This window comes from Paramormyrops kingsleyae, chromosome 17 (genome assembly GCF_048594095.1).
Source record: "Paramormyrops kingsleyae isolate MSU_618 chromosome 17, PKINGS_0.4, whole genome shotgun sequence".
NCBI lineage: Eukaryota > Metazoa > Chordata > Actinopteri > Osteoglossiformes > Mormyridae > Paramormyrops > Paramormyrops kingsleyae.
Window position 1 is genome coordinate 16,851,626 of NC_132813.1, and position 27,623 is coordinate 16,879,248.

General features: G+C 52.6%; 1 protein-coding gene across 7 annotated transcripts in view; it reads right to left on the reverse strand.

Moving 5' to 3' along the window:
• The window catches only part of fat3a (FAT atypical cadherin 3a), a 130,573-nt gene that overhangs the window by 63,518 nt on the left and 39,432 nt on the right, over positions 1 to 27,623 (reverse strand). For all 7 annotated transcript variants that reach the window (XM_072701580.1, XM_072701578.1, XM_072701575.1 and 4 more), the window contains exon 4: positions 12,496 to 12,813. In XM_072701580.1, the coding sequence (XP_072557681.1) occupies positions 12,496 to 12,813 (318 nt within the window). The remainder of the gene's footprint in view (positions 1 to 12,495; positions 12,814 to 27,623) is intronic.

Below are 27,623 nucleotides of genomic sequence, written 5' to 3' on the forward strand. Positions count from 1 at the left end.
AGCAGAACAAGGATCTGACTGGAGAGGATACAGTATTAATGCCATTAAGATCACTGCTCGTGGTCGTCTGAGCCAGGCTGAAGTGTGAGTGCATAAGTGTGCAGATATACCCTGTCTGTGGCTTAATAAGCGGTAACGGAGCGGCCTGTCCTAGATCCCAGGAAATGATCAGATCTGTGAGGGATCCCTCGTGATTCCAGACACCGTGTAGGATCAGATCTGTGTGGGATCCCTCGTGATTCCAGACACCGTGTAGGATCAGATCTGTGTGGGATCCCTCATGGTTCCAGACACTGTGAAGGATCACATCTCCATGGCATCCCTTGTCTCATGGTTCTGAACATTGTTCTGGATGCTTTCTCTACCCACCTCACACTCAAAAACGCACCGAAGTGAAAATGATCATAGGAAAGTGAGATTTATGCCTCATACCTCCCTCCTCACGTCAATCCCTCGTGCTTATTTGCTGTGCGGGGGTGCCATTAATGGGGCTCAGATGATTGCTGCCCCCCCCCCCCAATAATAGCGAGATCGCGGTGTGAGCCCGCCAAGCCAGCCGTGAAAAACAGCACTACCCGTGTGAAAAGGTGTCAGTCAAAGCCGCCAGACCGTGCATGGGGGGCAGACCACTATGGCCAGACACCTCAGAACACTGGTCCAGTTTCCAGGCCTCTTTTTGACATGTCACCAACACTCCCAGTAAGAAATCTTCCAAGATACATTTTCCCATTACATACCACAACCAAACAGGTACCCAGACTGAGTGTAGTTGTGGGGGGCATGCTCACTTTGTAGGGGGTGTCAAATTCAGACCCGTGAGCACAGGCCCACCTGCCTCAGGCCCATGCCGAGACTGAAAGCTGGCTCTCAGCCGATCCCACCCACTTAAAAGTAATAACTCCGCATTACATTCTGAATGCTCCTCAGGGGCGGAGCCATTAGCATCAGGTGACACTGGGTGAAAGACGAGGCCCCGCCCAGGTGGCGCTCACATCTGCCGGGCCACTTGTCAGACGCGTCAAGCGATTATTCGCTCTGGTTAAATTTTTGTTTTGCAGCATGAGCAATTAGAGGCAATTAGGAGTAATAATAAGGCCGGCCGGAACTGCCTCTGTAGGCACACACTGTCATTAATTACCCAGCAACACCCTCATGCTGCCTCTCAACACATTTAACGAGGGCTGATCTCCATCAGCCGCTAAGGGGGGGGGCTCACGACGCCGTTCCAGACACCTACGGCCACAGCACAGGCTTCGCACAGTGCCCCCTGGTGACGCTGAAGGAAGGCAGGGCCTCCGTAATGAGGCGCTGTGGGGCAGACTTGCTCAGTCTCTGTTAAATATCTGCATTTTGGGAAATTAAATGTGGCTTTGGGTGCTGGGTGGGTATTAATGAACAAATGGAAGGAACCAGGAACTGCCCAAAAAAGGCGAGGTTCTAATGGACGACCCAAAGCCGCCTGAGTCAGAAGGGCAGCTTTGCTGTCACCTGTAAGGCCTGGGGCCACGTCACCTCAGCTCACCGACCCAAACTCGATTCCCACCATTAAAGGTCCCTGGAGGACAGCTCGTCCTCCGTTGCTCCTGGTGACGACCCGCTTCCCGAAAGCGCTGTGCCAAGAAGCCGCCAGAGCCTCGGTGATGGATGGCCGGACCTCCTCCTCCTCCTCCTCACTTGATAAGCTTCTGGAGGTCTCCTAGAGGTCTGCCAGCCCCCATCCCACTCTCGGGTGCTTGGAGAGTGAACCAGATCGACCCCTGCGTGAGTCGGCACTCGGAACGCGGGTGTCCGCCACCACCGCTCCGTGCACCTTCAACAAAGCGACACTCAAACAGATAACGGCCTGCTGGAGTGCGGCGTTTTACCCGCCGTTAATCTCATCGCGGCTTAAGGGCGGAGCGGCCAAACCTGTAAATCCTTCTGCTGGGACCAACGGCCCTTATTTTTACGGGAATTTAAATGGGCTCTGATTCATCCACTGCGGGGAATAAAAGACACGGAAGATCAGACTGTAACTGCTCATCCTGACCTTTTCTGTTAAGTTAATATTCCAGAAAATAAGTTAATAAATGTCAAAGCCCATTCCATTTCCTACTATTCCCTCTCTGGCCTCGTGCAGACTGAGTGTTCAGACCACAGCACTGACATCCCACTCTCAGACCGTCCATTATTATTGTCATTCGCACATTTACACGTTTTGTTTGCTTCTACCCTGAATCCATAACCACTGTCCACTGCGGTTCAATGGATGTCACTTAAACTGTACAGTGAATGGAGGATGCAGCTTACATCATCGTGCTAAATCATCAAACCCGTTCATATTCAGGTGGGGGGGGGGGGGGGTGTCACTGTAGAGAGGATGAGATAGTGAGATGCTGGCTGAGGCTGCACAATGAATCGTACAATCGTGCGATCTCATTTCTTAATTACAACTGCATTGTATTACATCAGCTGTATGGCTAGATTAAAATCAGGATTTTTCTCACCTTCAGTTCTGTATGGATATTATAGCGCAGGGAGTTTAAGTCTTGCTAAAACATTTTTGCCATAGGAAAAAAAAAAATCAAGCTTTGCGATGTTAATGATTATTCCTTTTCAAGATTATGTAGTATATGTTTAAGGTCAGTTTAGAGTTTACCTCCGAAGCTTTTGCATGAGCGCTGCATGTGTTCTCTGAAACAATCACAATAATTTTCATCCTTGCTGTTTAAATTTTGTTTTATGAATACCCCAATATTTATTACAGCAAAATCGTTGTGATTGCACAATACCCTGCTGTCCTACTGTATTATGCCAAACATTTTTGTTTTTATGCTATCCTGAGCTCTGGTTCTTCCGACCAGATCGCAGTTAAAGCCTGTGTCACTTCATTTGTACAGGCATCCATTATTATTGTTTTTATTTATTTTTACCTCATTTATCAGTTTTCTGAGTTCACAACTGTTTTCAAGACGCCGGTTGCATTGTGTTTCAGAGGCTGGCTATTTGTATAACCGATCAACAAAGACAGCATTTCAAGTCCCACCCCAAAGTACCAAAAAAATACCCCACTTGCACTTTTGGTACTGGAACTGGTATGGCTGTTTGGTTACCCCAATTGAATGGCCAATTGAGCATTTCCTTTCTGTTGTTAGAAGTTGATATGGCGGTCTTGGGATCAATCATATGTTTGGCACAATCACGTTTTGTTGTCTGAGAAAAACAAATTGTTACAGAAAATAGTGATCGTAATTCACAGCAAGGCAAATCAAGGAGCAGACAGCTATGTCTAAAACACTAAAACACTGGCTTGGACGGGGTCTTATTTAGAAAAGACAGGAGGAGCAGGTACTGTATGCAGACTGCATCCATCTCATCTTTTTTGACCCCTAAAAAAAAGTTTATTTGTCCTTGGTAGGATGAACAAGCACGTTCCAGCTGATGCTCTTGCTGCTAAACTCAAATGGCTTCAAGATGGCAACATCCCCCCCCCCCCCCCCCGGGCATAAGGACTCACATGTCTGAGATGGAGCTCTGACCCATGAAGGGTGACACTCCAGTCCAGGAACATGCTAGGGGCGTGGCTCTAAATCCAGGACCAGCCAAAGACAACACACCTATGGAGATCAAACAGACAGGCCCCTCCAAACTGAGAGATAAGCACGCGGGGCAGTATACGTTAGGGGGGCGATGAGGGAAAAGCGTGTCACTGGGCGCTGAAGCCGCTATCTCACTCACACGCCCTCACATGCCAGCACCTTCACCGCCCAGCAGGAAGCGACACGATTCCAAGGATAATCCCGTATCAGGAGGGCAGATCCTTTTATTATCGCAGCTGGCTGTCTGCTGGAGCTTTATCCTGAGCTGATCCTGAGCTCCCTGACCCCACAGCCTGGCCCGGCGGCCCACCTCCGCGTTCTCACGGCCCTCTTCCTTACTCCACCCAGCTGACTGACCCGGCCGTCTAATTGTTATTGCCGATTATCGAGCGGAAAATGCCTTCTTAAAATCTGTGCGATACGCCTCCAAACGCAGGACACCGGCACCTCGCCCTCGAGCAAAGATGCACGGCACTCAGACGGCAGATTGTGAGCAATGGCTGCCAGGGTGAACTGCTGCGCTTTTCGATGACTGTTTACGCCCCCGGGCGGAGCAGAAAGAACGAGAGAGGCCAGGAGCACCGCACAGGCCATGCGGCCCCCACTCGAACAGCCAAGGCCATGCCGGCCATTGGAGTCTGCCAACATCTTCCGGCACTGCCAGGGTGAGCCTCAGCCAATTAAAAGATGGGAGACAGAGCGGGGGCGCCGAGCGGTCAGCGAGCACCAGCCCTCACACGCACAAATGGGAAGCAGAAGTGATCCACGGGGGGCCTAGGTGCCACCGCGAGAGACGACTTCAAAGAGACCCAAGAGATCAGGGAAGAGGCCTGAGCAATGTTTGAAAAGGAAAATCCAGCTGAAAATGGGGAGAGCATGAGTGCAGAGGGGGACCTGCCTTCCAAAGCAAAAACGCGATAACAAGCGACCTGTCTTACGAGAATCACTGTGGAGACACCTCGCAGTGTCCTCAGAAGCAAAGGATCGGATCTGAATAGGAGAATGACAAACGGCGTTAATGTGTGGAGGGAGTAGGCGGGCGGTTTCGGGCAGCGGTCCCCTCATCACCAAGGATGCTCTGCAGTGGATGAAAAACGGCCTGCGGTGGAGTATAAATTATCAGCAGGAGACAAATGCAGAAACGCAGCCAGACCGAGAAGGCCAGGCCGAGACCCCCCCAGATGGGGGATCGAGGAGGCGCATGGCCAAGCGTGTCCCGGGGCTCCTCAGGAAACCCCCGGCACGGTCTCCCAGACCCTCGGTCTTCTAGTCTTCTCTGACCCCTTTCCCCACCTTTCTCCACCCCATCCAGGGCACTCGGCAAACCAGCTGCTCATTAATTCGACCGACCATCTGCTGGGGTGAAAGGTGTTTAATTGCTTGGATACGATCGGTTCCATGGTGCTGCTAGGAGATGCGGCTGTTATCGATGGTTCCATCGGTTTGCCGCTGATGCTGCTGGGGTGGAAAACACATGCTCTGGCCTCGCGCTACAGCCTGGGAGTTATCCACACGGCCGGGCAGGAGGACACAGACCTGTCGGTGCCGATCACCGACGGACTCCACATTGCAGCCAAGGCTCTGGGCTCCCGCGGGCTTTCCCACGAGACCCGGCAGACGGAGGTACGGTGGGATTGACGGCACTTGCCGGGTCGGACGGCCCTGGGAAGCGACTATTCTCCAGCCCACCTGATTGATGCAGCCAAGCGCCATGGCAACCTGGCATCATGGTCCGCCAAGGGGTCTGGTCACCTGACCGATGCCCACAGAGAGGAAAATCCCCTGTGAGATTCATGAGAAGACATTAGCCTTGGACCTGCTGAGATCCGCCAGAGTCCTCCTTCAGCTCAGGCCCAGGGAGACTCACGAGGACTTTCACACTGAACCCAGATCAGCCACGGTGATGAGAGCAGCCTCTGAGCCTCACAGACAGGCAACGTGGCGGGGAAGTGAATGAGAGGAGAGGTCTGGCCCACCCCATGATAATCAGTAGAAATTCAGTAAAGCAATAAATACTGGAATGAATTTCCCTCCACGCCGACACCTTCACATGCGACACCTGCACATGCGACACCTTCACATGCGACACCTTCACATGCGACACCTGCACATGCGACACCTTCACATGCGACACCTGCACATGCGGTGGCATGGAGGATAGGATTTATCTCCACCATGCAGCCATTTCCAGAGTGGGAAGCGTGCAGGGGGGGGCATGTGTTAACCCAAAGACTCCGGCACGAAGGTACATGCAGTTAAAAAACAAGAGGCCATTTTTACAGAAGGAAATCTGACCGGAATGAAGTACTGGCATCTTCAGGGCATGAAAAATTAGCACTTAATAAACCTTTTTCTACGCTGCAGAAATTCTGCAATATCTGCATGTGTACAGAAGTGCACATTTAATTACTGCCCCCCCCCCAGCACAGCTCTGCTTTACGTGACGCGTCTTCAGAGTAATTGGCAGTGGGGGGGGGGGGGGTGGGGTCTCTTACTTTAATCCGATAGCATTCAGCGAGTGCCTCTTAATGACTGCCTGACGGATGCTACTCATGAGCGCACACAGAGCTCTTGATTACCATATAGATAGCTTTGTGAGCTCAAAAGGACGACCTGGGAATTAAGGTGGGGGGCCACACCGTCTGGGGGGGGGGGGCACAGGGGTGGGCGGGCAGCCGGCGGGGGGTCTGGGACGTACAGTGTGTCCGATTGCCTTTGTGCCACCGAGACTGGTCTGTCCTGTTCATTTAAGAGTGGTGTGGGGAGATTGACTGGGCTGCGAGTGGGGGGGGGGGGGGGGGGGTTTACAGGCATCCATCAGGGGGTTTATCACCAGTCCTCCCAGTAACACCCCCTCCAGTATCCATTCCAGATAATCTCCCAGGTAGAGATTTCACTGTACAGCTAACTGTTATGTGAGGATGCAGAGGTGAACGCAGTGACACTCTGTCAGTCTCCTAATCAGCCCCCCAGCTCATGGTAACAGCCCAATATTCACACATTATCCATCCCTCCCCAGCCTAGGAGGGAATAAAAAACTGAATGTCACCCAAGTCGAGAGCCAGAACCAGAACTGAAGCAGGGGTCCAAACCCAGCGAGGCAGGACTGACTCATCATTGAGCCCCGCAGCTCACAGGAAAGCCGGAAGAGCGACCATCGACGAGAAGTTCGGCACACTGACTGAGCCGCTCAATAACCACTCATTTTCCTTTTCTGAAAGAGAGGCACCCGTGCTCTGACAGGGGTGGGCGGTGGGGGGCAATGGGAACATCACTGCGTTTGTGGGGGGCAGTGGGAACATCACTGCGTTTGTGGGGGGCAGTGGGAACATCACTGCGTTTGTGGGGGGCAGTGGGAACATCACTGCGTTTGTGGGGGTTGGGGTCCACATTTCAGGCTGTTCCTGCAGAGGGCCAGCGTGCATTAATCTGAGTGTGTGATTTCAAAGACACAGGAAACCAGAAACAGTCACACATACAACAGACAATAAACACACACACACTCTAACACTAATGGTCCCCACAACGTCAAAATAACAGTATTTTATTACATTGTGGGGGAAATTTCATCCCCACAATGTAATATAAACATATTCCACACAAACCTGCAGATACACACACACAGATACAAGCGTTTTGAGAGAGAGAGACTGAGAGAGGGAGCGGGGTTTGTTCCAGTTCTGCTGCAGAAAGAGGCCGGCCATGGGGGGGGGGGGGGGTTGCCGTGTGGGGATCCCCGTGCCGTGTTACTGGAGCAGAGAGGTGAGAGTCAAGCTAAAGTCATGTTTAGATCAGGTGGAGAACAGCAAGGAAGCTGGCGGGTGGTGGGGGGGGGGGGGGGGGGTGACTAACACATGCCATGTTTGTGAGGTTATATACATATAAATATGGAATAAGGAGCTTGTGTGTTAAATATATAAATATGAATATGGAATATTGCGTCTGCATGTGTGAATAGCTCTGTCTGCGCTGCCCCACGTGGCGGGGGGTGTGGGGAGGGAGAGGGGGTGATGGGCCGGATTGATTATGGGCTGTCATGCTGCTCTCCCCCCCCCCCCCCCCCACAGTGTGTCACTGCAGACAGACAACAAGATTGAAGGGTCGGTGCTGCCGCTACTGTATCCTATCATATCCGACGGGCGGGGGGGCGGGCAGCGATTCCTGGGGGGCGCACACAGGAGGGCCGACGGCCGGCAGTGGTTAGTCAGGTTGGCCATTCGCCCCCCCCTCCCCTCCTCCGCCTTTCCCCAGACAGATGGAGCAAACCCCGCCTCCATCAGCCCAACACCAATGGCTGTGTGGATGTCAGCAGGGGTCACAAACAGGCTTATATCCATGGAAACAGCATCAAGGGGACAGGACCATGTGACACTGGGACCCTAGTGTCTAAGATCCATTTTGTGTTCGGGGGGGATTACCTGACCCCTCCCCCCCGTGCCCTTGTTCAGGTCCTCGGAAACTGACTCGCTTTGTTAAAGCTGTCACTGACACGCAAACCTGCTGAATAACATATTCATGAGCGCGGTGCCCATGTGATCCTCGACGTGAGGCACGGCGAGTCTCCCTCACAGCATGCTGGGACAGGTGATCGCTGATCACGGGGGCCTCGTCACGCAGCAGGCTCGTCGCTAACGGGGCGAACCGTGTACCGACACGGCGGGCAGGCGTGCCACTGCGGGCTCAGCGTCGGCTCTGACGCACAAGAGAATCGCTCTCTCACCCTCGCGCTCAGTGCTTCAATCTACGCGCTTTAATATTTGCTCTTTTCGGAAAGGGAAAATAAGCCGTTAATGAGCAATATCTCTGTGAAAAAAGGAAACTGTGTCAGGGACGAGGGGCCATTGCAGAGTGTTTGTGCTCTGACGTCTGGTGCGTCGTCCGGCCTACATGTGTGTCCCAGCAGTCTCTGCGGTGTCAACACATTTACAGCGAGTCAATTACAGATGCGCTACCAGTCAAAAGCCGTACGGCGTAATCCTGATCTCGGCCCGTAATTAAGTCAGAGATGGATCCTTTCAGAGATAGATTTTGCTCTTTTATGCTCCCTGTACACCTCCAGTAATAAGAGAGATAGGGAGCGAGAGAATGTGAGGGAGGGGTGGATTTGACCAGAATTAGCCCAGGAAGTAAATGTTAACTCCGACACTTCACCCAGCCTCTCTGCTGGTCACATGACATGAGTGAGGCCTTAATTTGCTGTTTATACTGCTGTCCTGTCCCTTCGCCTCCGCCCCCGGCAGCCTACGTGCTTCAGGGTAGTTGGACCGTGGCGGTGAGGCTTCTCTTTCTGAAGCTTCAGACAAGTTAAAGCGGTGCTGGACCTGGGTTCTAAGCACAACTGGGGAAAGATGAAGCAAGATTAAATTGGGGGAGGCTCCCCTCCCCCCAGATGTGTCCCGCATGTGTAAACCCTCACAACATCATCTGACAACCAGGGTACGAGGGCGGCTTTAACGAGAAGCCTGCCCGGGCCTGGCGTAAAACTGGACGCATCACAGAATGGCAATGATGTGGCTTAGAGCTCACAGACCGGATAGGCTGGGGGGGGGGGGGGGCTAATTGACTCACTAGGCGACCTCAGCGTCACAGGAGCCTGAATGCTGCTCCAAAGCCAAAAGGGGGCATCACATGAATGTGTGTGTGCGCGCTTGTGCGTGAGTGTGTGGGCGTGTGTCCTCGCTCGTGTTTACACACACGTTCCTTCTGGAAAAATCCCCACAGCAAAAGCATCTGCCTTCAAGACAGCCCCGGAAATCAAACAGCTTTAACAAACGCGTTCCTGAAACGAGGGAAGAGCCCACAAGGAAAGCTACAGAGTTTGTTAACGGCTGGATTCACTCCACGCAGTAAAGCGGGACTCCGCAGGGGGGGGGGGGGGGGGTGGGGGCACCGCCTCAAGGGTAAAAATATCCGAACTACGGAAGTTCCTCTGCGTTCTGCGTGTGTGAGAGAGTGATGAAAGGCGGTGGGATGAAAGCCACACTCCCACCATCACGTGGTACCACGCCCCCCCTGCGGCGAGATGAAGGGTTCCCAGTGGGCCTTTGCGAGGGCGGGGGCCCTGTGATTTCAACTGGGGCGGTACCCCAACACGGCAGAACAGAACACACTCCTGCTGTAATTTTAGAAAAGAACTGGAGCCCCTTAATCGCATTTAACGAACACATTTCTGGCTCGCCCTAGCCACAGCTCCCAGTTTGCCGGAATTCTCTGAGACGCTATTACGTTACAATAAAAACGCTAATTACGACATGCAGCACAGCGGACACGTGAGCGACCTTGGGTCTGATTCTCGACTGGGCCATAATTGGAAGGAGACCCGTCTCTGGGAATGGCTGGGACACACAGACGGGTCACTGCCGCATCGTGCAGACACAGGGACTCGATTTCCTGCAGAGGCCCCCGGCGGCTCAGGGGCAGAACGCAATCAGACCTCAAATGAGATTCACAAGACAAAAGAAAGAGTGAGACTTAATCCCCATATAATTTTCCCCATGCTAATTGAAAGCCGCACGTGACTTAGCTTATCTAAATGGGGACACAATAAGAGTTTCCAAACAGCATCCTGTTTATGTTTTCCACAAGAGCACTGAGGCTGTGGCTTGGGCTGGAAGGAGTGGTGCATTGTGGGAAAGGTAACCTCCTTCTAAGGATATTTCATGAAGACCTGGAGCTGGTGTAAGTATTTAATCTGCATTACATTACATCATTAAGCATTTTTTGTTTTAATCTGGAAAGCATATGGAGAAATCAGACACACCTAATTATACTGCCACATCCCGCGACCCGTCTGTTCAGTGGACTCTGTGCTGTTAAGAGGCAGCCTGCACTCAAGGTTACTGCTTAGTCTGAATTGGTTGACTAAAACAGCCAGCTGTAAAATGCTGGATAAAAAGCTGAACTATTTCTGCAGAAGACTATCAGATAAACAACTGAAGTGTGAATGTAAATGAGGTCCAAGGTGGCCTGCTTCAGGACAGGGGTGGGGGGGGCAGGAAGCCAGTACTGCTTAAGTGTGATTACAAGATTGGACACGTAAGGTGAGATGCAGCAGTGAGGAGGGGGTGGTCCCCCCCATAGCCCTAGTGGTCCCAGTCAGGTCATTAATAACGTCACAGTCTGCTTCAGTCTGGGCCTCACGTTTCACTGGCAGCTTTGAGCCTTATTCAAGCTCCTGGGACAGACATGAAGAGAATGCTAATTAAGCCCCCCCCCCCATCTACTAAAAGGGAGGGGTCTAACCTTTTCATTAGTCTTATTACGCAAACACAGAGGACAAGCAATTACTTAAGCCCTTAATTATGGGGCTTGGGGATCATGGAATGCGTGTGCTGACCGTCACAATGCTACCCGGCAATTCAGATTCCGACATTTTGCCTTTTCTTACATGTTAAAAAGCTATTTCCACAGCGCTGGGGGGAAATAGAGGATTACTGATAGCGTGAGGCGAGGTCCTGGTGGCCATACTAATTCAGGAGGAAAACGGGAGCACAGGCGGAGAGCAGAGAAGCATCCTCCACTGGAAGAGGAGGTCCGGCGCGCTCCATTGTTTGCTGGCGTTCCTCTGCTGCATACAGATGTGCCGTGCGAATGCGTCGTGAACACAGGGCTTCATTTCACACTCTTACCGTTCAAAACTGTTTGAGAGGATGAGATTTGCTCAATTAAAATGGGCTTTTACTTCTCCGACCGGGATGAGGTCATTTTGTAAAGCGTTTTCATGCCAATTTTACCAAAGCCTCTTCCTACATTTTTCATAATTGCAGCTTGTAAAATAAGCCTTTACAATAATTCAGGTTTGGTAAGACTGAGGTGGGCAAGGTCATGTGATATGGTAGGCGGGGCCACGTGGTGGGGTGGGCGGGGTTTCTAACAGTGCCTCTTGTCCCAAAGCAAACGCAGAAAACTCTGGCAGGAGGCAGATGAACTCAAGAGTTACTGATAAAAATTTCATAACAGAACGAGCCTCTGAGAATGAAATATTCAGTGAGCATCGCCTGAGGAATCTGATTGGGGAGGGGGAGAGTGAGAGTGAGAGAGAGAGAGAGAGAGAGAGATATTCGGGAGCCACAGCACGGCTGCAACAGCCCGACCCCTGCAGAGAAGAAGATCGAAATCACCTGCTTATTCATGAGAGTTCTGACCAGGGGAGGGGACGGAGATGCAGGAACGGAAGTGCATGACGCTCACCCACATCCACCACGTGCTTGCTGATGTGACCGTGACATGAGGTACACAGTACTGGCACGGTAGATATACGCTGACATTCTGGCTCTAGCTCTGTCCTCAGACCCATAATGGCCGCCGCCGTGACCGGCCTTGCATCTCCAGGCCGATGGCCGGGGGTGCACGCCACCAGCGAGAATGTTCCCGGAACGTTCCCCGTGCCTCCTCCGACGTTCTGCTCCATCTCCTGCTAACGCCGGACGCCTCGGCGTCTGAACTCATGGCTGTGTGGATTTAAGCTAACGCGGAGAGGTGGGTTGGGCGCCCGCCCGCCCGCGGAGGCGCTAAGGGGGACGCTGACAGGTGCTGGTGAAGGCCGCCGGATCATTCCTGCCATGAGGCGGAAGGCCGATGATTCGCGCAGCCTGGGGTTTTAAATAATTCCAAATTAACAGTTATCTCCCGTCAAGCCGCAGCACGCCGCCCCAAACACGGATCCCTTTCACCAAACATATCTGCACACCCCCTCCGGGCTCGTGCTTTTCATGGCTGCTGCTTCTTACTGAAAGCAAGTCGTTTTAATTATCCGGAATGAATTACGACGCGTAGGTGATTGCCAAGACAGTCAGAGTTGAGCGCTTACAGGCCTCCCAGTTCGTCTTACACAAGGTACCGATAGCAAATGTTACGCAAAAATGTGGCCTCCTACTGACACGGCAGGGTGGGGGGAGTGAGGGGAGGGCACTCTTACCTGTCTTGGAGTTAATGGCAAAGAAGTTTTGGGGGTTTCCACTGGATATCCTGTAGGTGAGGCGTTCCCCCGCCCCAGTGGCATCTGGGTCCTGGGCCTGAATCTGGATGACGGACACGTCCTTGGGGGAGTTCTCCGGGATGGAGGGGTGGTAGATGGGCTCGGAGGTGAGGGGCGCGTTGTCATTGACGTCTTCCACCTGCACGTACACCTCGATGGCGGCGTAGAGTGGCACGACGCCGCGGTCGGTGGCGTAGACTGTCAGCCAGTACGAGTCCTTGGTCTCGCGGTCCAGCATGTCTGTGGTGTAAATGATGCCTAGAGGGGGGGCGGAGGGGATAACACGTCACATACACATCCGGGCAACACCACAGAGCCTCCCTCAGATGAAACGTCGTGAAATGTCAACGGCAGAGGAGGGAGGGAAAGCAATCCAAACTACAACGTGATCACGGCAGCTAAGTCTTCATCGAGCCAGACAAGGCCAAGGACATGCTGCTTAGATAAGACAGAAGATACCATCAGAAAGGCAGGGACAGCTTGGTTCTCACACCCCACCTGGAGAGACAGTTTTTGGGGTCAGAGTGCAGAAGCTGAAGATGTTAACAGTTAAGGGCCTAGCTGAAGGCCCCAATGGTGGTTTGACTGCTCCGCCAGCCATGGGCACAGATCCCTAACATGCTGATCTACACACAAGGATTTGCTTTCTTTTGGAATGATGCTTCATGTGCCACTTGTACAAGTACAAACATAGGTGCATAGGAATGTGTTTTTGCACATCCTGTGCACATCCCACCCTGCTCTGCTTTGACACACCACACATACAAGGAGAGGTGGGGATGCAGCTTGGAGTCTGAGCCCAGTGTCAGCCATTTATCCAGCTCCCCGGCAGCATTTTTAAGGGCCTCACTCAAGGACCCAATGGAGATGTGGCTTCTTTGTTGGGCACAGGATTTATTTCAGACAGAGCTCTGAGTACACTGGAAGGAGATGGGACCCCTCTGCAGTTATGAGTCACTTACAGATAAAACTCAGGCTGGCTGGTGATTAGGCGGCAGTGGTGTGGCCTCCTCAGCGAGGGATGGCGCCCGTCCTGCCAGGATCCGAGGCGGGCTAAACAGCTCCGGGTCACCAGCGCGAGCGCACGTCTAATCGCGTTTGGCACGGATTCGCCGGCTCCACCTCATCCCGCCATGCGACACAACAATACAGACATCACCCTCTGGACAGCAGGGAGTGGAACCGAAGAGAGCCGAACTTGCGGCAGCGGAACCAACATGAGCGGAACCAACAGAATCTGAACCTGCGGCAGCAGAACCGACAGGAGCAGCAGGATGGCAACTCCGTGGGCCAAACTGGCCCAGACGCCATCCAGGGTTTGAGTTTACGTGGGGTAACGCAAAGAGCACGGCAAGGGGATCGGGTTTCCATATGATCGGTGCCAAACGGAGACGATTAACGTGACTCCTCATGCGAGGAGAAATGGCCCTCCTTAATAATCGGGGCAGCAATAATGAGTCAGACCATGCATGTCGAGACTCGGCGTTACTCGAGAAAGACTTGTGTCTCTGTAATGAACATAGCGTGAAGCAGGGAGAGCAACGTGGGCAATGAGGGCCAAACCGCGCTGCACACAGCCCCCGGGGGGGACGGCGTACTGATGCGCTCTCCACCATTCTCTCGCTACAATCGGCTCAAAATTAAAACAACACATATTAGCGCAAACGCTAATGGCAACGAGATGCATGCTGGCTCAGTGGGCAGCGATACTGACTCATGCAGCCCAGGCTGGGAGTTTGATTCCCGCCTTGCGGTACACAGGATTTCTCCCACAGTCTGAGGACATGCAGTTGGGCTGACCGGCATCTCTGAATGGCCTATGAAAGTGCGTGTGTACGGATGGAGTGGCATCCCATCGAGGGTGTGCTTTAGGCGCTATGCTGCCTAGGATAAACCCCATGCCCCCATCCCAACCCAAAAGCCTGACTGGACTGGAAACATGAAAGGATGGATGAGAGCCACCTTTCAGGCCTAACCTGTTTGCAGTCATATATATTTCGCTGCTTATTTCTTAAGTGTTTGAGGTTTCTTCAGGGTTCTGTCGGCTGAGACCATCAAGGCCAAACCGCAGATTTCATCACACATTCTGCTAAGCTGGTTAATGGCACAGGTACAGCCCCCCCATGCCCCCGCAAGCTGGTTGCCTCTGATTATTCTTGCCCTGTTCTCACTGGTTCTTGTTTGCTCCCAGGGCTTCTAACAAAAACTCCTGTGGTTATTGCTGTACGCCTCTGGCAGGGAGGGGGCGCTGCGATGTGTGTACCTCCCGATTTGCAATCCGTCCTCCACCCCCCATGCTGGTACTGCACAGCGGGAACCCCCCCTCCCCAAAAAAAAAAAGAAAAGATGAAGAATCCCAAGCACTCCGCAAGCTCACAGAAAAGCAAAGGGGTAGCACACCCCCATTCCAGCTGTATAGTGAGTGAGTGGTCCTCTATCCTGTAACACCCCCCCCCCCCCCCACCAAGGCCGTCAGAAACTTCACTGTGTTCCTTTGATGTTTCATCATTTTTTTTCCAGCATGGTCCCCATCTCTCGGCACAGCGGGGGGGCGGTGGGAGTATATCACATGCGTGTGTGAGGAGTAGACCCTGCCAATCACAGAGCAGAATCCCACACCACTGGGTGTAATCAATACCCACTTCGAGAGGCAGAAAGAGCGATGGTAGAATGCTGGGGTGTTACTGTCCTCAAGCCTTCAGGCGAAAACCAGCCGGACAACAAGGTCCCAAAGCAACCGGACAACACCCTCAGGCTGTGTGTGTGTGTGTGTGTGTGTGTGTGTGGGGGGGGGGTGCAGTGGTCCCCCCGGAGTGCAGAGTCTCTGCGCCTGACTGTATGAATTATTAATCAGATAGTCCAAAGCCGCTGTGGCTTTACCTGAGGAAGGTGTCATTTTCCGACTCAAATTAAAATTCAGTGAGGTGTCCATGCGTGGGACACGAACAGGAAATATGTCAGCATTTGAAATAACAATTTGCCAAAAGGCGTCGCGAGGAAATAAAAGCACCATCGTTGCCAACTTCCGCTGCAATTCAAGCAAGATGTCAGGCGACCTTAAGCGGCTAACTTGCTTTTTCTGGGCTTCCTCAGAAAACAACGCCTGCCTGGCCTAGATACGGCAGCGCGCCACCCACCCACCCACCGTGTCACTGCAAAGATGCCACCCACGTTCCGGCACCCCGGGGTCCCGTCCTGGGTGACCAGGCTTACCAGGGTTCAGCGGGACTGGTTTCCGCCTGAACGCAAGTAAAAGCCAACTAAAAACCAGTATTGTTAACTGCGAGAGTCAAACACACAGGGTACGTTAAGTTAGCATTAGCTGTCCGTTGGCCATCCCACGCTCAAAAAGTTAGCGTTACTCATCTTTTGTTTATGAAGTTAGCGCTAGCCACCTGTCACTTGTTAAGTTAGCGTTAGCCGTCCGCCGCTCGTTAAGTTACCATTATTCGCCCGTCGTTCGTTAAGTTAGTGTTAGCTGTCTGTCACTCATCTGCGAGACTCACACACACATAATCAGACCGATAAATACGAGAATAACGGAGCCCTTAGCGAACAGCCGCAGTGAGTGACTCTTGGCTGGCAGGGGAGTCCGGCCCCCCCGCCCCTCGGCATGCATGTCATCGCGCAGTGGTGTCCTTTAACAAACATAGTCTGGCTTCAGCAATCAGCTCCAGGGCTATGGCCTTTAAAACATGTTTCTCAATGGAGCTAAATTTACCTCCCATCCACAAACAGAACAGCCATTAAGGTCTCTGGGTAGCTCACACCCGCCCGTTTTATTTCCCGGCTGTCTGCGGGGACACATGCAGAACACACGCTCACATGATTAAACAGACTCTCCCCCCACTGCCGCCGCCATCCACCAGTGCATTAGCTTCGTTTCAGTGGTTCCCCCAAGACCTCTGTGGTCCCTAACCCTCCCCTGTAAAAACACCGCTCGCCATTCAGAGATCGTACCACTAATATCCAAAATCAACAGGTAATGCCCGAGGGAGGGGGGTCTATGCAGGCTGTAAGATGTAATATTTTTCAGATTTGGAAAAACGCACATGAAGGATTTCACAAGAATCGCCGGGGAAGTCACCTTACATGCCAGCACCGAGCCCTGCAGGTCTTCACATTAAGTGTAATATGACATAATAATGTGTAACATATAATATAGTAAAAAGACACGGACTTTAATATCTGTCATTCTGTTATGGATTCTAACTGGTCAACTAGTTAAAACCCCTGAACGACCACGCCGGCAATCAGAAACACACAAAAGGACTCAAACTCGAACATCAAATCGGATTAAAATGTGCCGAATTGATTTCAGAGCTTTTTCTGTAACTCGTCTAAATTCAAATTAAGCTTTAAAAACAGAGGAAATCAGTGGTTTGGATGTCACGTCTCCTGCACGCGCGCCGTTTCCCGAAGAGGGGCCTGATTTTCCGTCACACCGCCTAAACTCCAAGGAATTACTGACTCTAAGGCCAAGGAGAGACCGCAAAATTGGAAACAAATATTGTTCCAATATCTTCCCCGAGCCGGGTGTCGCGAGCGGAGGGGGGGGCTGAGAGGCTGAGAGCCCAGCTGACCTTATCAGCACATGGCTTGATTAGAAGCTTTATCTCCACCAGGCTGAGACTTTGTGTTCATCAAAGCCAAAAAAACTGCTGACGTTCCCTACAATCTCTGCCCCCTTAACCAGGCGGGGGGGCGGGGGGAGGGGTGTGTGTGTGTGCTATACTAAGCACCCCATGTCCACAAAGCTCCCAATTCGAGTCTCTGTGGGCCCGATAACCCCAAAAACAGCTCCAGGGGGTGCCAGACAACCCAAGGAGAAGAGGCGAAACGGCCCAGGCTCAGGGTGACAGATGTGCTTCCCCACAATCCCACCGTTTTACAGGCAGAAACCACATTGCTGAAAGGCAGGTAAACAGCAAAGCCATCGCTTCATGCCCAATAATGTCAGGAGTCGTGGTTTAATGTGCAGATTACAATTCTGGCCTCAGGAAGGCGCTCTTTAAGATAATCTAGCTATTAATACAAGATAAACGAATTAAAGGAGGATTCTAGCACATTGGCCATTCACACACAGATTACCAGAAGGAGCCCAGAAGTGGGGGGGAGGTAATGATGGGGCACTCCCCCACCCCTAAATGCTGAGCAGTTAGAACAGGACTGATCTACATACACACATTACATTAGCATACAGGGACAGTAATGTGAAAACAAACAGCCGGGGTATTTATCAGCTGAGATGCTCTGGGTCTCCCCCCATTAATGCCCCCCCCCCCGTCACAATGACACAGATACCGGCTTTCTGGGTCTTCGCATTTGCCTTAAGCTGCACACGGTGCACTTGTAGCACATGGAACTTATAAATTAACCCATTTTTCAGAAGCAATTTACCACAGCAATTAAGGTTAAATTTCAGACTCAAGGGTACAACAGCAGTCTGTAACCGACCCACCTACCCGTTGACTCCAGAGACTCATCCAAGACGATGCGGAGTGGGTCTCACAGAATCCACCGTGTCCTGTGCGTGTAATTAACGACCCGTCCTTAATGGCATCCTCGTGCCATGACGTAGCAGTACAAGGGGACCCAAACGCAGGCTGATTGTCATACGTGGAAAACAGCTGTTGACATCGGTAACAGTCGCCGCTGCACGTGGGACCCCAGAGCTCGCCAACGAGGATGGTGGAGGGTACGGAACGTGCCAGAGCCTTAAGCTACCCCCTGTACCACATGACCTTCTTTGATATTTTCTGAAATAACATCGCCAAACACACCCTTTTAGTCACCAACCTAGCAGGCAAAAGCTAATAAATGGCCGCCATTCTTGGTCTTTATCAGGCCCTTCAACCCAGACACCCGCTTTTACACTATGCACAAGACCAATATCAGCCACGGTTATGAAGGAATTTAATGTGCAGGAAATAAAATGAAGCGGCATAAAGCTGAGAACAAAGCGCACAATGGTGTCTGTCACGTGACTTATATTAACATTTGTTGTGTAAGCATACTTAAAGTACCCTGGGAAATGGTAGACTCCACCTGCACCTTATAACCTGAGTTCCAGACACCTCTGACTGCACGGCACCAGGTTACAATTAGAATTCAAGTTGGCAGAAAGGCCCAGAGACCCAAATATCTAGCCCCAATGCATCATGACGCCTGTGCTCTTCCTGACGACTTCACTAACTGGGCATAAGGCAATAGAGGCGTGTCTACTGCCAGGGACCATGGCCAAATGGACCAGTCAATTTACAGACTGACACTCCAACGAGCCATTAAGAGCAAACATCCTCAGCTTGTCCCGCCCACAAGCAACTTTATCTAACTTTAGTAGCCAGAACCTTTCAGGTTCAACATGGCCACTGCAACTCACTATGCCAGTACAAGTTAGCATGCTGTCACACGTCTTAGCGGGGGATGGAGAAGAACCGCATGCAAACAGTCATTTCACCATTTCTCGGCACCATGGAAGGTTTTTAATTCTTCTGCAGTGTTCAGTCAAGGACAAGCCAAGATAACTGACAGTTGCTTCTTAGGGAGTAGCCAGTAGACAGTGCGGTCCAGCTGGCTGGCGGTACCTGAGTTAGCTTCAGCTCCGTGACACCCAGGGATTCCTCAGGGACCCTCGTGCTGAAATTCCAAATTTGTGTGGATTTTTTATGACATGATACAGGCAGCTGGGCAGCGCGCGGAGGGCCCCCTGTGCCACACCAGGAGCCCGGGCAGTTTCTCCCCTCAGCCATTCCAACTCTGGGTTATTTATAAACGGCCGACAGATGCTCCTCGCTAGAAACCCAAACAGCACCCGTCGGCCTCGCCAAGAGAAGGTCGACCTTCCGCGTCGTTCCAGATGCGGCCACATGACAGCAGTGTTTGTATGAAAACTGGGGGGGGGGAGGCTTGGGGGGAGCACGAGGCTCACGCCCTTCGCTATGGGGAAGCGAGATGAGAATCCCGCAATATCCAAAGGGCATAATTACATCGCAGAGAAATCCACCCCCCCCCCCCTTCCCCCCGGAACCGACGGCTTCTTCGCCACCTGAAGGAAATTAAAGACGTACGCGGGGTCTTCAGAGACAGGGCCCGTACAGCTCACAGCCAATCAGCCCGTGGAGTTTATGAGGAACTAAGGCAGCTGGAAGCGGTCAGGACCGCGCCGCCGTTCTGCGTAACACAAATTCAGTCTGTATGTAATAAGACTGAGAACCACCTGGGAAATAAAACGGCACCATGTCTACCCGGCGTCTCCCGGTGAGAGCCTGAAAAAACACCACACTGAGCCCCCCCCCCCAATAAAGGATAACCATCTTATCACTGTTTATGCTTTTTTGTATCTGATACAAACAAGACCTTTACTAGTTAAAACAAAATGGAAAATAGTTCGTTTCTACACATTACTTTTTCATTTCCATCATCAAATTATCGTTAAATGGCCTGGAAAAGCAGCCTGAGAAATTTGCACAGTAAGACGATCCTACATAGCTGGTTTGCCTATCACACGTTTTATTGAGGGTCTGGTAGAACATTGTGTTCCAAGATCCTGTCCCCCGACAAACCAATGGCCCCGCCCCTGTGACCCATTGGCTCCACCCCAGCATACACCTCATTAAAGGTTAGCGTGGGGGTTTGCTGATAACAGACAAGGCAGCCATGAGGAGAGGGGGACGGACAGGCAAAGATGGACTCTCCCACTTCAGACCCCAGCCTGCTAGCTACCTGAGGCCCTTCTGGGCTCGTCCACCATAATCTCTGCTTCTCCCGGCCAGGCCACACTCCTCCAGCATAATCCTTCCTTCTCTGGACCACTTCACACTCCTCTGAGTGAATCCCCCTTATCTCCAGGCTCTGGGGAAGCTGTGGGCAGTTCCTACTGACTGGCCCATGTATGGGTTTTGCAGGTACTACCACTGGTTCCTCTGAGCCGCACTCTCCCAACCCTACCCCCCGACCCCCCCCGCCCGCCTCCTACACGCTCCCAGGTACACGACAAGAATAGAGCGCTGTGTTAACAGGTGTATGGGCTTCCAGGGGTCCCCAAAACAGCCGGCATTGCAGACTCGATTCAAAGTGTGACCCCTGCAGGCGCGGAGGTATTAATGCGGCACCTGGTACGTGGGAGGAATGACTTAATCAAGGGGAACCGACAGGCTTCTGCGGGAAGAAAAGGATCAAAACAGCTCGTCGCCATTATCTGTCAGAGAACAAAGCACATATACATGATCGTGAAACATCAAAGCGTGCACGTGTGAAATTCTCCAGTGCTGCGATTCTCTGGAAAATACTGCAGCACAACAATAACTTGCTAGGCTATAAAGTTTTACATTCCTCGCCTACTGCTTGAGGCGGGAGCCGTGCACACCTGCGTTCCTGCTTAATGGCGGTTAATCCGCCCCTGGGTTCGATTACGGTGCCTGTCCTAACCCTATATATTGGCTACCTGCCCGGATCTGCCCCCTGGCGTCGCTCTGTCTGCGTTCTGGTACCGGTCCGCGGGTGTGGACACAAAGTGCATGTCCTGTGTGAAACCTCATAAGGATGAAAAGCAAACCATGGTTACTTGAAGCTTTACCTGTGGCTCTGACCCTTCACCCACCCCACGTCCCCAGACCCCAAGAGAGCTGGGGATCGACAGCGTCACAGAAACCTATTCAAAGAGGGGGTAAATGTCACGGTGCTGCGTTATTCCCAGATTATATTTAACGCTAAGGCATCCCCAGCAGAACAACAGCCCAGTAAACTAGCTTCATGCCCTGGTTAACTGGGCACGCTCTGTTGTGGTATGGACAAGGGGGGGGGGGGGGGGGGCAGGGCTAATTGGGACATCCCATCCCTCTGCCTTCACACCAGACTTCCGCCAGACAGCGAGATGACTAGTGAGGGCCGTCAGGAGGCACACTGGGCCTGGCAGAGCTCATTAGATCATTCCGGAAGGCCCCGGTCGTCACTGCCACTTGTTCTGCCCTAATAATCAGCCAATTGGCATCCATTATGAGGCACCCCCCACCCAATATCCAAATTTACAACCAGAATTTCCCAGCAAGTCCACAGGCCAACATGACGGTGGGAAGGGAGACCCTGTTTATCCCAATTACGACTTCCTGACAGCGCATTCCCACACAAAGCAGGCCTTGACACAGTGCTGCAGAACCGTCAAGCTCAAAGATCTCATGCTTTCCTGGGAAGAGGACCTCCGGTTGGGCAGCTGCAGAGAAAATGTCCAGTGTAAGACACCAGATCTCGGGAAGCAGGAGGGTTCTTAAGATGAAAGAATCAAAAGTTGACACTGGGTCGCAATGTCATCAGCAATGGCGGTTATCGGCACTCAAACCATGCATTTTCATGAGGGCCTGAGGTTTGGAGGGGCCACTTGGGGCGGTGGGCCCCGAAGTAACTTTTTGAATGGGGCCCCAGAAACAACACGCCCATCCATGCGTGTTGTCACTGAGAAAGGTCTCCTCAACCTGTAACATTCAAACTTCCAACATGGGAAAATGCAATGTAGCGGCACGCGGCACTGGGCCACCTCCCGCCATACCCCCAACTCCCCAGACACAGAAACCGCCCCACTCTGACATCCCAAGGTCATCACCAGCTTCTAAAAGCACACACACACAATCGAGTCGTAAATACCCACATGGCTAAGGGAAATGAGATGTTTAGTTGGTGTTACACAGCCGCTGGGGCCTGTCCAACGAAGGGGAGCCTGACTGCTTATTTACTGTATCTGGGCCTTCGCAGAAGACACTCCAGCTTGCCCTCTTGTCAGGTGGTGAGTGACAAATTAAACCATTTCTCATGCCAGAATCAGCATTTTATCACCAGAATCTAATCTGTCACCAGAGCTGGAGGGGGGAGGTGGTGTGTGGAACTATATTTTATTGTCTGGATGCCGCTGGGGGAGGTGCTGTTTACATCAAGTACTCAGATCACTATGGTGTGCAGAGCCACGCAACACAGGTATGGAAAGCTTTACAGCGGGTGGGGGGGGGGTCTTCTATAACACAGCTCAGGACCAGGAATGGGGGGCTGGGGGTCAAAGTCCTGACCCAGATTACTGGACTCTAAAAGCAAAATACGGACACAGGGATGAAGTGAGTTAGCTCAGACAAGCCCAGTCGCCTGACCCTCCTTCCCCTGCCCTCACAAATGGGTCCCCAGACTTGGTGAAATCTGGGTATTTTTATTAGGACTGGGCAGATCTACCGGCTTAGAACGATAACAAGCTATTTCTAGGGTTAGTACTGGACTGTTGAGCTTCTCTTCCATATATCATCCCAATTCTGTTCAGTGTTGCTTTTAACACTCAACAAAATCACTGATTAAATGAGTTCTAATTACTGTACGCTTCCGAGGGTCTGAGACACTGACAGCAGCACTAACAGCAGCACTGGCAACAGCACTGGCAGCAGCACTGGCAGCAGCACTGACAGCAGCACTGGCAACAGCACTGACAGCAGCACTGACAGCAGCACTGGCAACAGCACTGACAGCAGCACTGACAGCAGCACTGGCAACAGCACTGGCAGCAGCACTGGCAACAGCACTGGCAGCAGTATTGATAGCAGCACTGGCAACAGCACTGGCAGCAGCACTGACAGCAGCACTGGCAACAGCACTGGCAGCAGTACTGACAGCAGCACTGGCAACAGCACTGACAGCAGCATTGCCAACAACAGCAACAGTACTGGCAGCAGCACTGGCAACAGCATTGATAGCAGCACTGACAGCAGCACTGGCAACAGTACTGGCAGCAGCACTGACAGCAGCACTGGCAACAGCACTGACAGCAGCACTGGCAACAGTACTGGCAGCAGCACTGACAGCAGCACTGGCAACAGCATTCATAGCAGCACTGGCAACAGCAGCAACAGTACTGGCAGCAGCATTGATAGCAGCACTGACAGCAGCACTAATAGCAGCACTGACAGCAGCACTAATAGCAGCACTGACAGCAGCACTAATAGCAGCACTGACAGCAGCACTAATAGCAGCACTGACAGCAGCACTAATAGCAGCACTGACAGCAGCACTAATAGCAGCACTGGCAACAGCACTAATAGCAGCACTGACAGCAGCACTAATAGCAGCACTGACAGCAGCACTAATAGCAGCACTGACAGCAGCACTAATAGAGCATTGACAGCAGCACTGACAGAACTGAGACACATCGACCCCACATGTGATCAGGCAGAACAGAAATGATCAGGGCATTTTAATGTCACAGACACTTCCTGGCCCACCCCAGACAATCTGCACAGGACTACACATGTTTAGACAGTTGGGCAAAGGGGGGGGGGGGTGATCTTCTAGCCAGGTATAAGACTCAACATGGCAACAAACTCCATCCTGCCAGAATTAGGGACACCCAATTCGAGAGAAAAAAATGAGCACAAACAGTGTGTGACAATCCACACCCCTGGGGTGCTGTGTGTGTCTGTGAGTGTGTGTGTGTGTGTGTGTGTGTGTGTGTGTGTGTGTGTGTGTGTGTGGGGGGGGGGGGTTCTGGGAGCAGCCATTGAAGACAAAACATCAACGGATGGTGTGGTAAGGGCTGCTTTCTGACAGGAAACCATATGACCATGAAAAAAAGAGAAAGAGAGAGAGAGGGAGTGAGGATGAATGCAGCAGAGATAATCCAGGCCCCACCGTATTAAAGTTTAAACCTTATTTTACTAATTTTAGTTTGCTAAAGTATGAATCATTACTAGTCACATCAGCCGGTCACGATTCTCTCGGCTTAAAGGCACTTTCGGCGTCTAGACAAGGCTTCAGAATCCAGCTTCAGAACGAGAGAACGCCCAGCGGTGCCACATCCGAGCTGCTTCCCTGACAGGCGGGCATTGGGCCGAGTGCCGTGCGGCAGGGGGGCTGGTGCAAGCTTTTATTCTGTGCCGGCAGCCCCTGAAAAAGGCGGGGTTCGGCACTTCATGCTCCGTGACGATGAGCGATCCTTGCCTCCGGTTTCCACTGGCAACGACCGGCAGGCTGGCATGGGATGCCTATTTTTACATCAGGAGAACCAGGTACCGTACATCGCCGGTGCTGGAATAGGCCCGGAAGCTTCAGAGCGCCGCAGGGACGTGGAGGCGCGTGGTGACAGCATCACCGGCCCTGTCCTGGCGAGCAGGGGCTGCAGGTTCAGCTGCAAGGTCGCACCTCACACGGCCGGCCAGCACGCTGACGTTCACGGTCCTCATGTGATCTCTGAGACGCCAGCACCAAGGACACAGCTGACCTGCCGGGACACTGACCGGCTGTCTAACATCCATACCTGCGCAGCCGATAACTGTGATGGGTGTTACCACGGTAATGGCTAACGGCGGGAAAACGGGCAAAAGTCCTGACGAAGGACAAAGACCTTAACGAACGCCAAAAGCAAACGAGCAAACTGCCCTTCAGGGCACTCGGAATCGATTTATAAAGCCGAACGCGGCTTAAAAAATGTACAAATCTAAAAGCGACACCCCTATCGCCCCCGCCCCCCCATAAACAAAGACGGTTCTGTGTGCTCAACGATTCTTCATGAGGCCATTTTAGGCCGGGCCAGTGAGGAGTCATGAACACTGTCATAAACACGGGGTGGGGGGGGAGTTTAAGCCTCACTGTTTACTTTTTGCAACCATATTTAAGAGCTGTAACGGTCTTGGCAAGTCACTGGGGAGGGGGGGGGCATGCAAAACTACATCCTTTTCTCACAACTGTGACGACGAGGCAGAACACTGCACCCCGTAATTAATTCACCGCTTTCAGGGGTGGGGTGCTTTCAGCCATCAAACGGTTAATCGGGGGGGACAGCACAATCCTGGGCTCGGTGTTTTAATTTCAATTACAAAAACAGCCGCCAGATCGTGGAGATCTCTGGAGCTCCGGACTCCGCTCTCTGGAGCTCTGGACTTGCGCCCCATCCTCCCCCCGAGGGGTACCCCCTCTTCCTGTCACCAGACGCCAGTTGCCGCGAACACTGACCAGGGGTGAAGGCATAGTGCTCACTAACTAAGACCCCCCCATCCTTGGCAGCCCCGTTTGTACCGATTTGCTACCCCCAGCCGGAGCGTGACTCTAAAAGGTGCACCGTGGCCTGATGGAATGAGCAGCCCCACCCCATCTTTGTCCGATACACCAGTATACACTAGTATGCTGTCAGCTGTTGGCCCCCCATCTGAGCACTGTCACGGCCCAAGCCCCCCCCCCCGCTCACACAGCACTGAAACCTATGCCCTCTGTGATGCCCCCCATTGGGGGGGGTATTATATATTTGTCCAGCCACATTTCACTTGTACACATGCCGTGCAGACAGTGATGCACCCTCGCTCTTACTACAAGCGCCCCCCACTGTCCCGTGGTGGATGACAGATCATTTTTCATACCTTTTATCATTTTGAGCGCTTAAACATGGCTGCTCCGCTGAGAAATTGCATGTCCGGGAAACACTGGGTGGGTCTGCATACATTCGAGCTCATTTCGGACGTTTCCACAGCGGCTGGCGCCCATATCGTGGTCTGGCGTTGGCGAGAGGCACCGTCTTTGTGATTTAAGACCCAGGCCGCTGCACATGCACCCCGTGTGGTCGGGGATAAATCAGAACCACGGCAGGCAGAACATGGGCCCCACTGCCCTCCGGACTGGTCCAGCCCGGCAGCCAGGGACAAGACAGCGTCAGCCCACCCAGTCTATGGCCCCTGATAATTACAGGCTGGTGGGGGCCCGCATACACGGTAATCAATTGAAGCCATGATTCATGGTGGTAATACACCCCTCGGGCCCTGATCGCAGGGAGACGCAGAGAGATTTTCCTTTATTCGCTTCACCCCATCAATCTGGTTATCCTAGCAGGCTGTTCCGGCAGACAACCCCCCCCCCCGCCGTCACTCGTACCGGAACATCATTGGCATTTCCATCCACCCTCCCCTCCTCTGCTGAATGTCACAGGAGCTGGGTGCAACCGTCAAATCACAGGAGGTCAAGACGAGGAGCAGGAAACCCAATGAGCTGGCAAAAGCCCCCCCCCCCACCCCCAACGCATCCTGTTCTTTTTTAAAAATGGTAATGACACCGAAATGCCACTGGTAAAACCGCAGAATATGGAAAATATGAAGAAAAACAACGACAAGCCTACTGTTAGTGGTAACACGCAAGAATCCAGACCAAAATAATGCACTGCACTTATGATACACAGTGGCTATCGCTAACCACCAACCTCCCCCCATAGAAAGACGATGGATCCTTCCAAATGAACAACAGACAGGAAAGAAAGGATTTTCTAACTTCACTAAGTGAGCCACATGGGGGGGGGTTCCCGCCACACAGTGACATCGGGCCCCCTGCTCTCTGGCACCCGTGGCTGAGGAACGTGAGAGAGGAGATAAAAAGGAGGCGGAGCCTGTTTGTTTAGCGCCGCCGGGAGACATTTCTCCAGCGGGAGCATTCCTCCACGTCGGGACGTATCCTAGCAACTTCAACAAAGGCAGCGGGTAATCATTTCCAGTAACTTTTAAATTGTAGACCAACGGACTTTGTGGGCCCCCCTCCGCACCCCACACCCGCACTCGAGGGGGAAGAGAGGCTCTCAGGGACGCGGGCACGCACCCGCAGAGCCCAAATTCGCTGACATCATTCCCAGGCCGGGAGAGAAAATCACAGCTTTACATTGCAGGCTGTCATTAGCCCTCGGTGGCGGTCAGCAGAGGCAAAACAACGTCCCAAACTAAACACGGCATACCTCTGCTCGCCCCCGGGCCAGAACGAGGCAGCACTGATCCGCGTGGCTTCTGCAGGAAGCGGGTAAACACTCTGAAGTTAGCGGCTGCGCTGCTTTTCGGAGAGGCTATTTCAGGGCTGCTCTGCGGAGAGCGCCTCAGCCTTCCATCGATGCTCTCTAATTAGGCGGAGATACGCGCAAATGGACACGCGGTAACAAAGGGCTCCGATGGTCCGAGGGGCCGACAGGAAAGCCAGCGAGAGGGCAAACCTGTGCTTACTCCGCATGACATTCAAAACTGCCTGCCCGCGTATCGCCCACTTACATTGCGGCCGAGGCTAAATCGTGCTCCGGGGCTTAT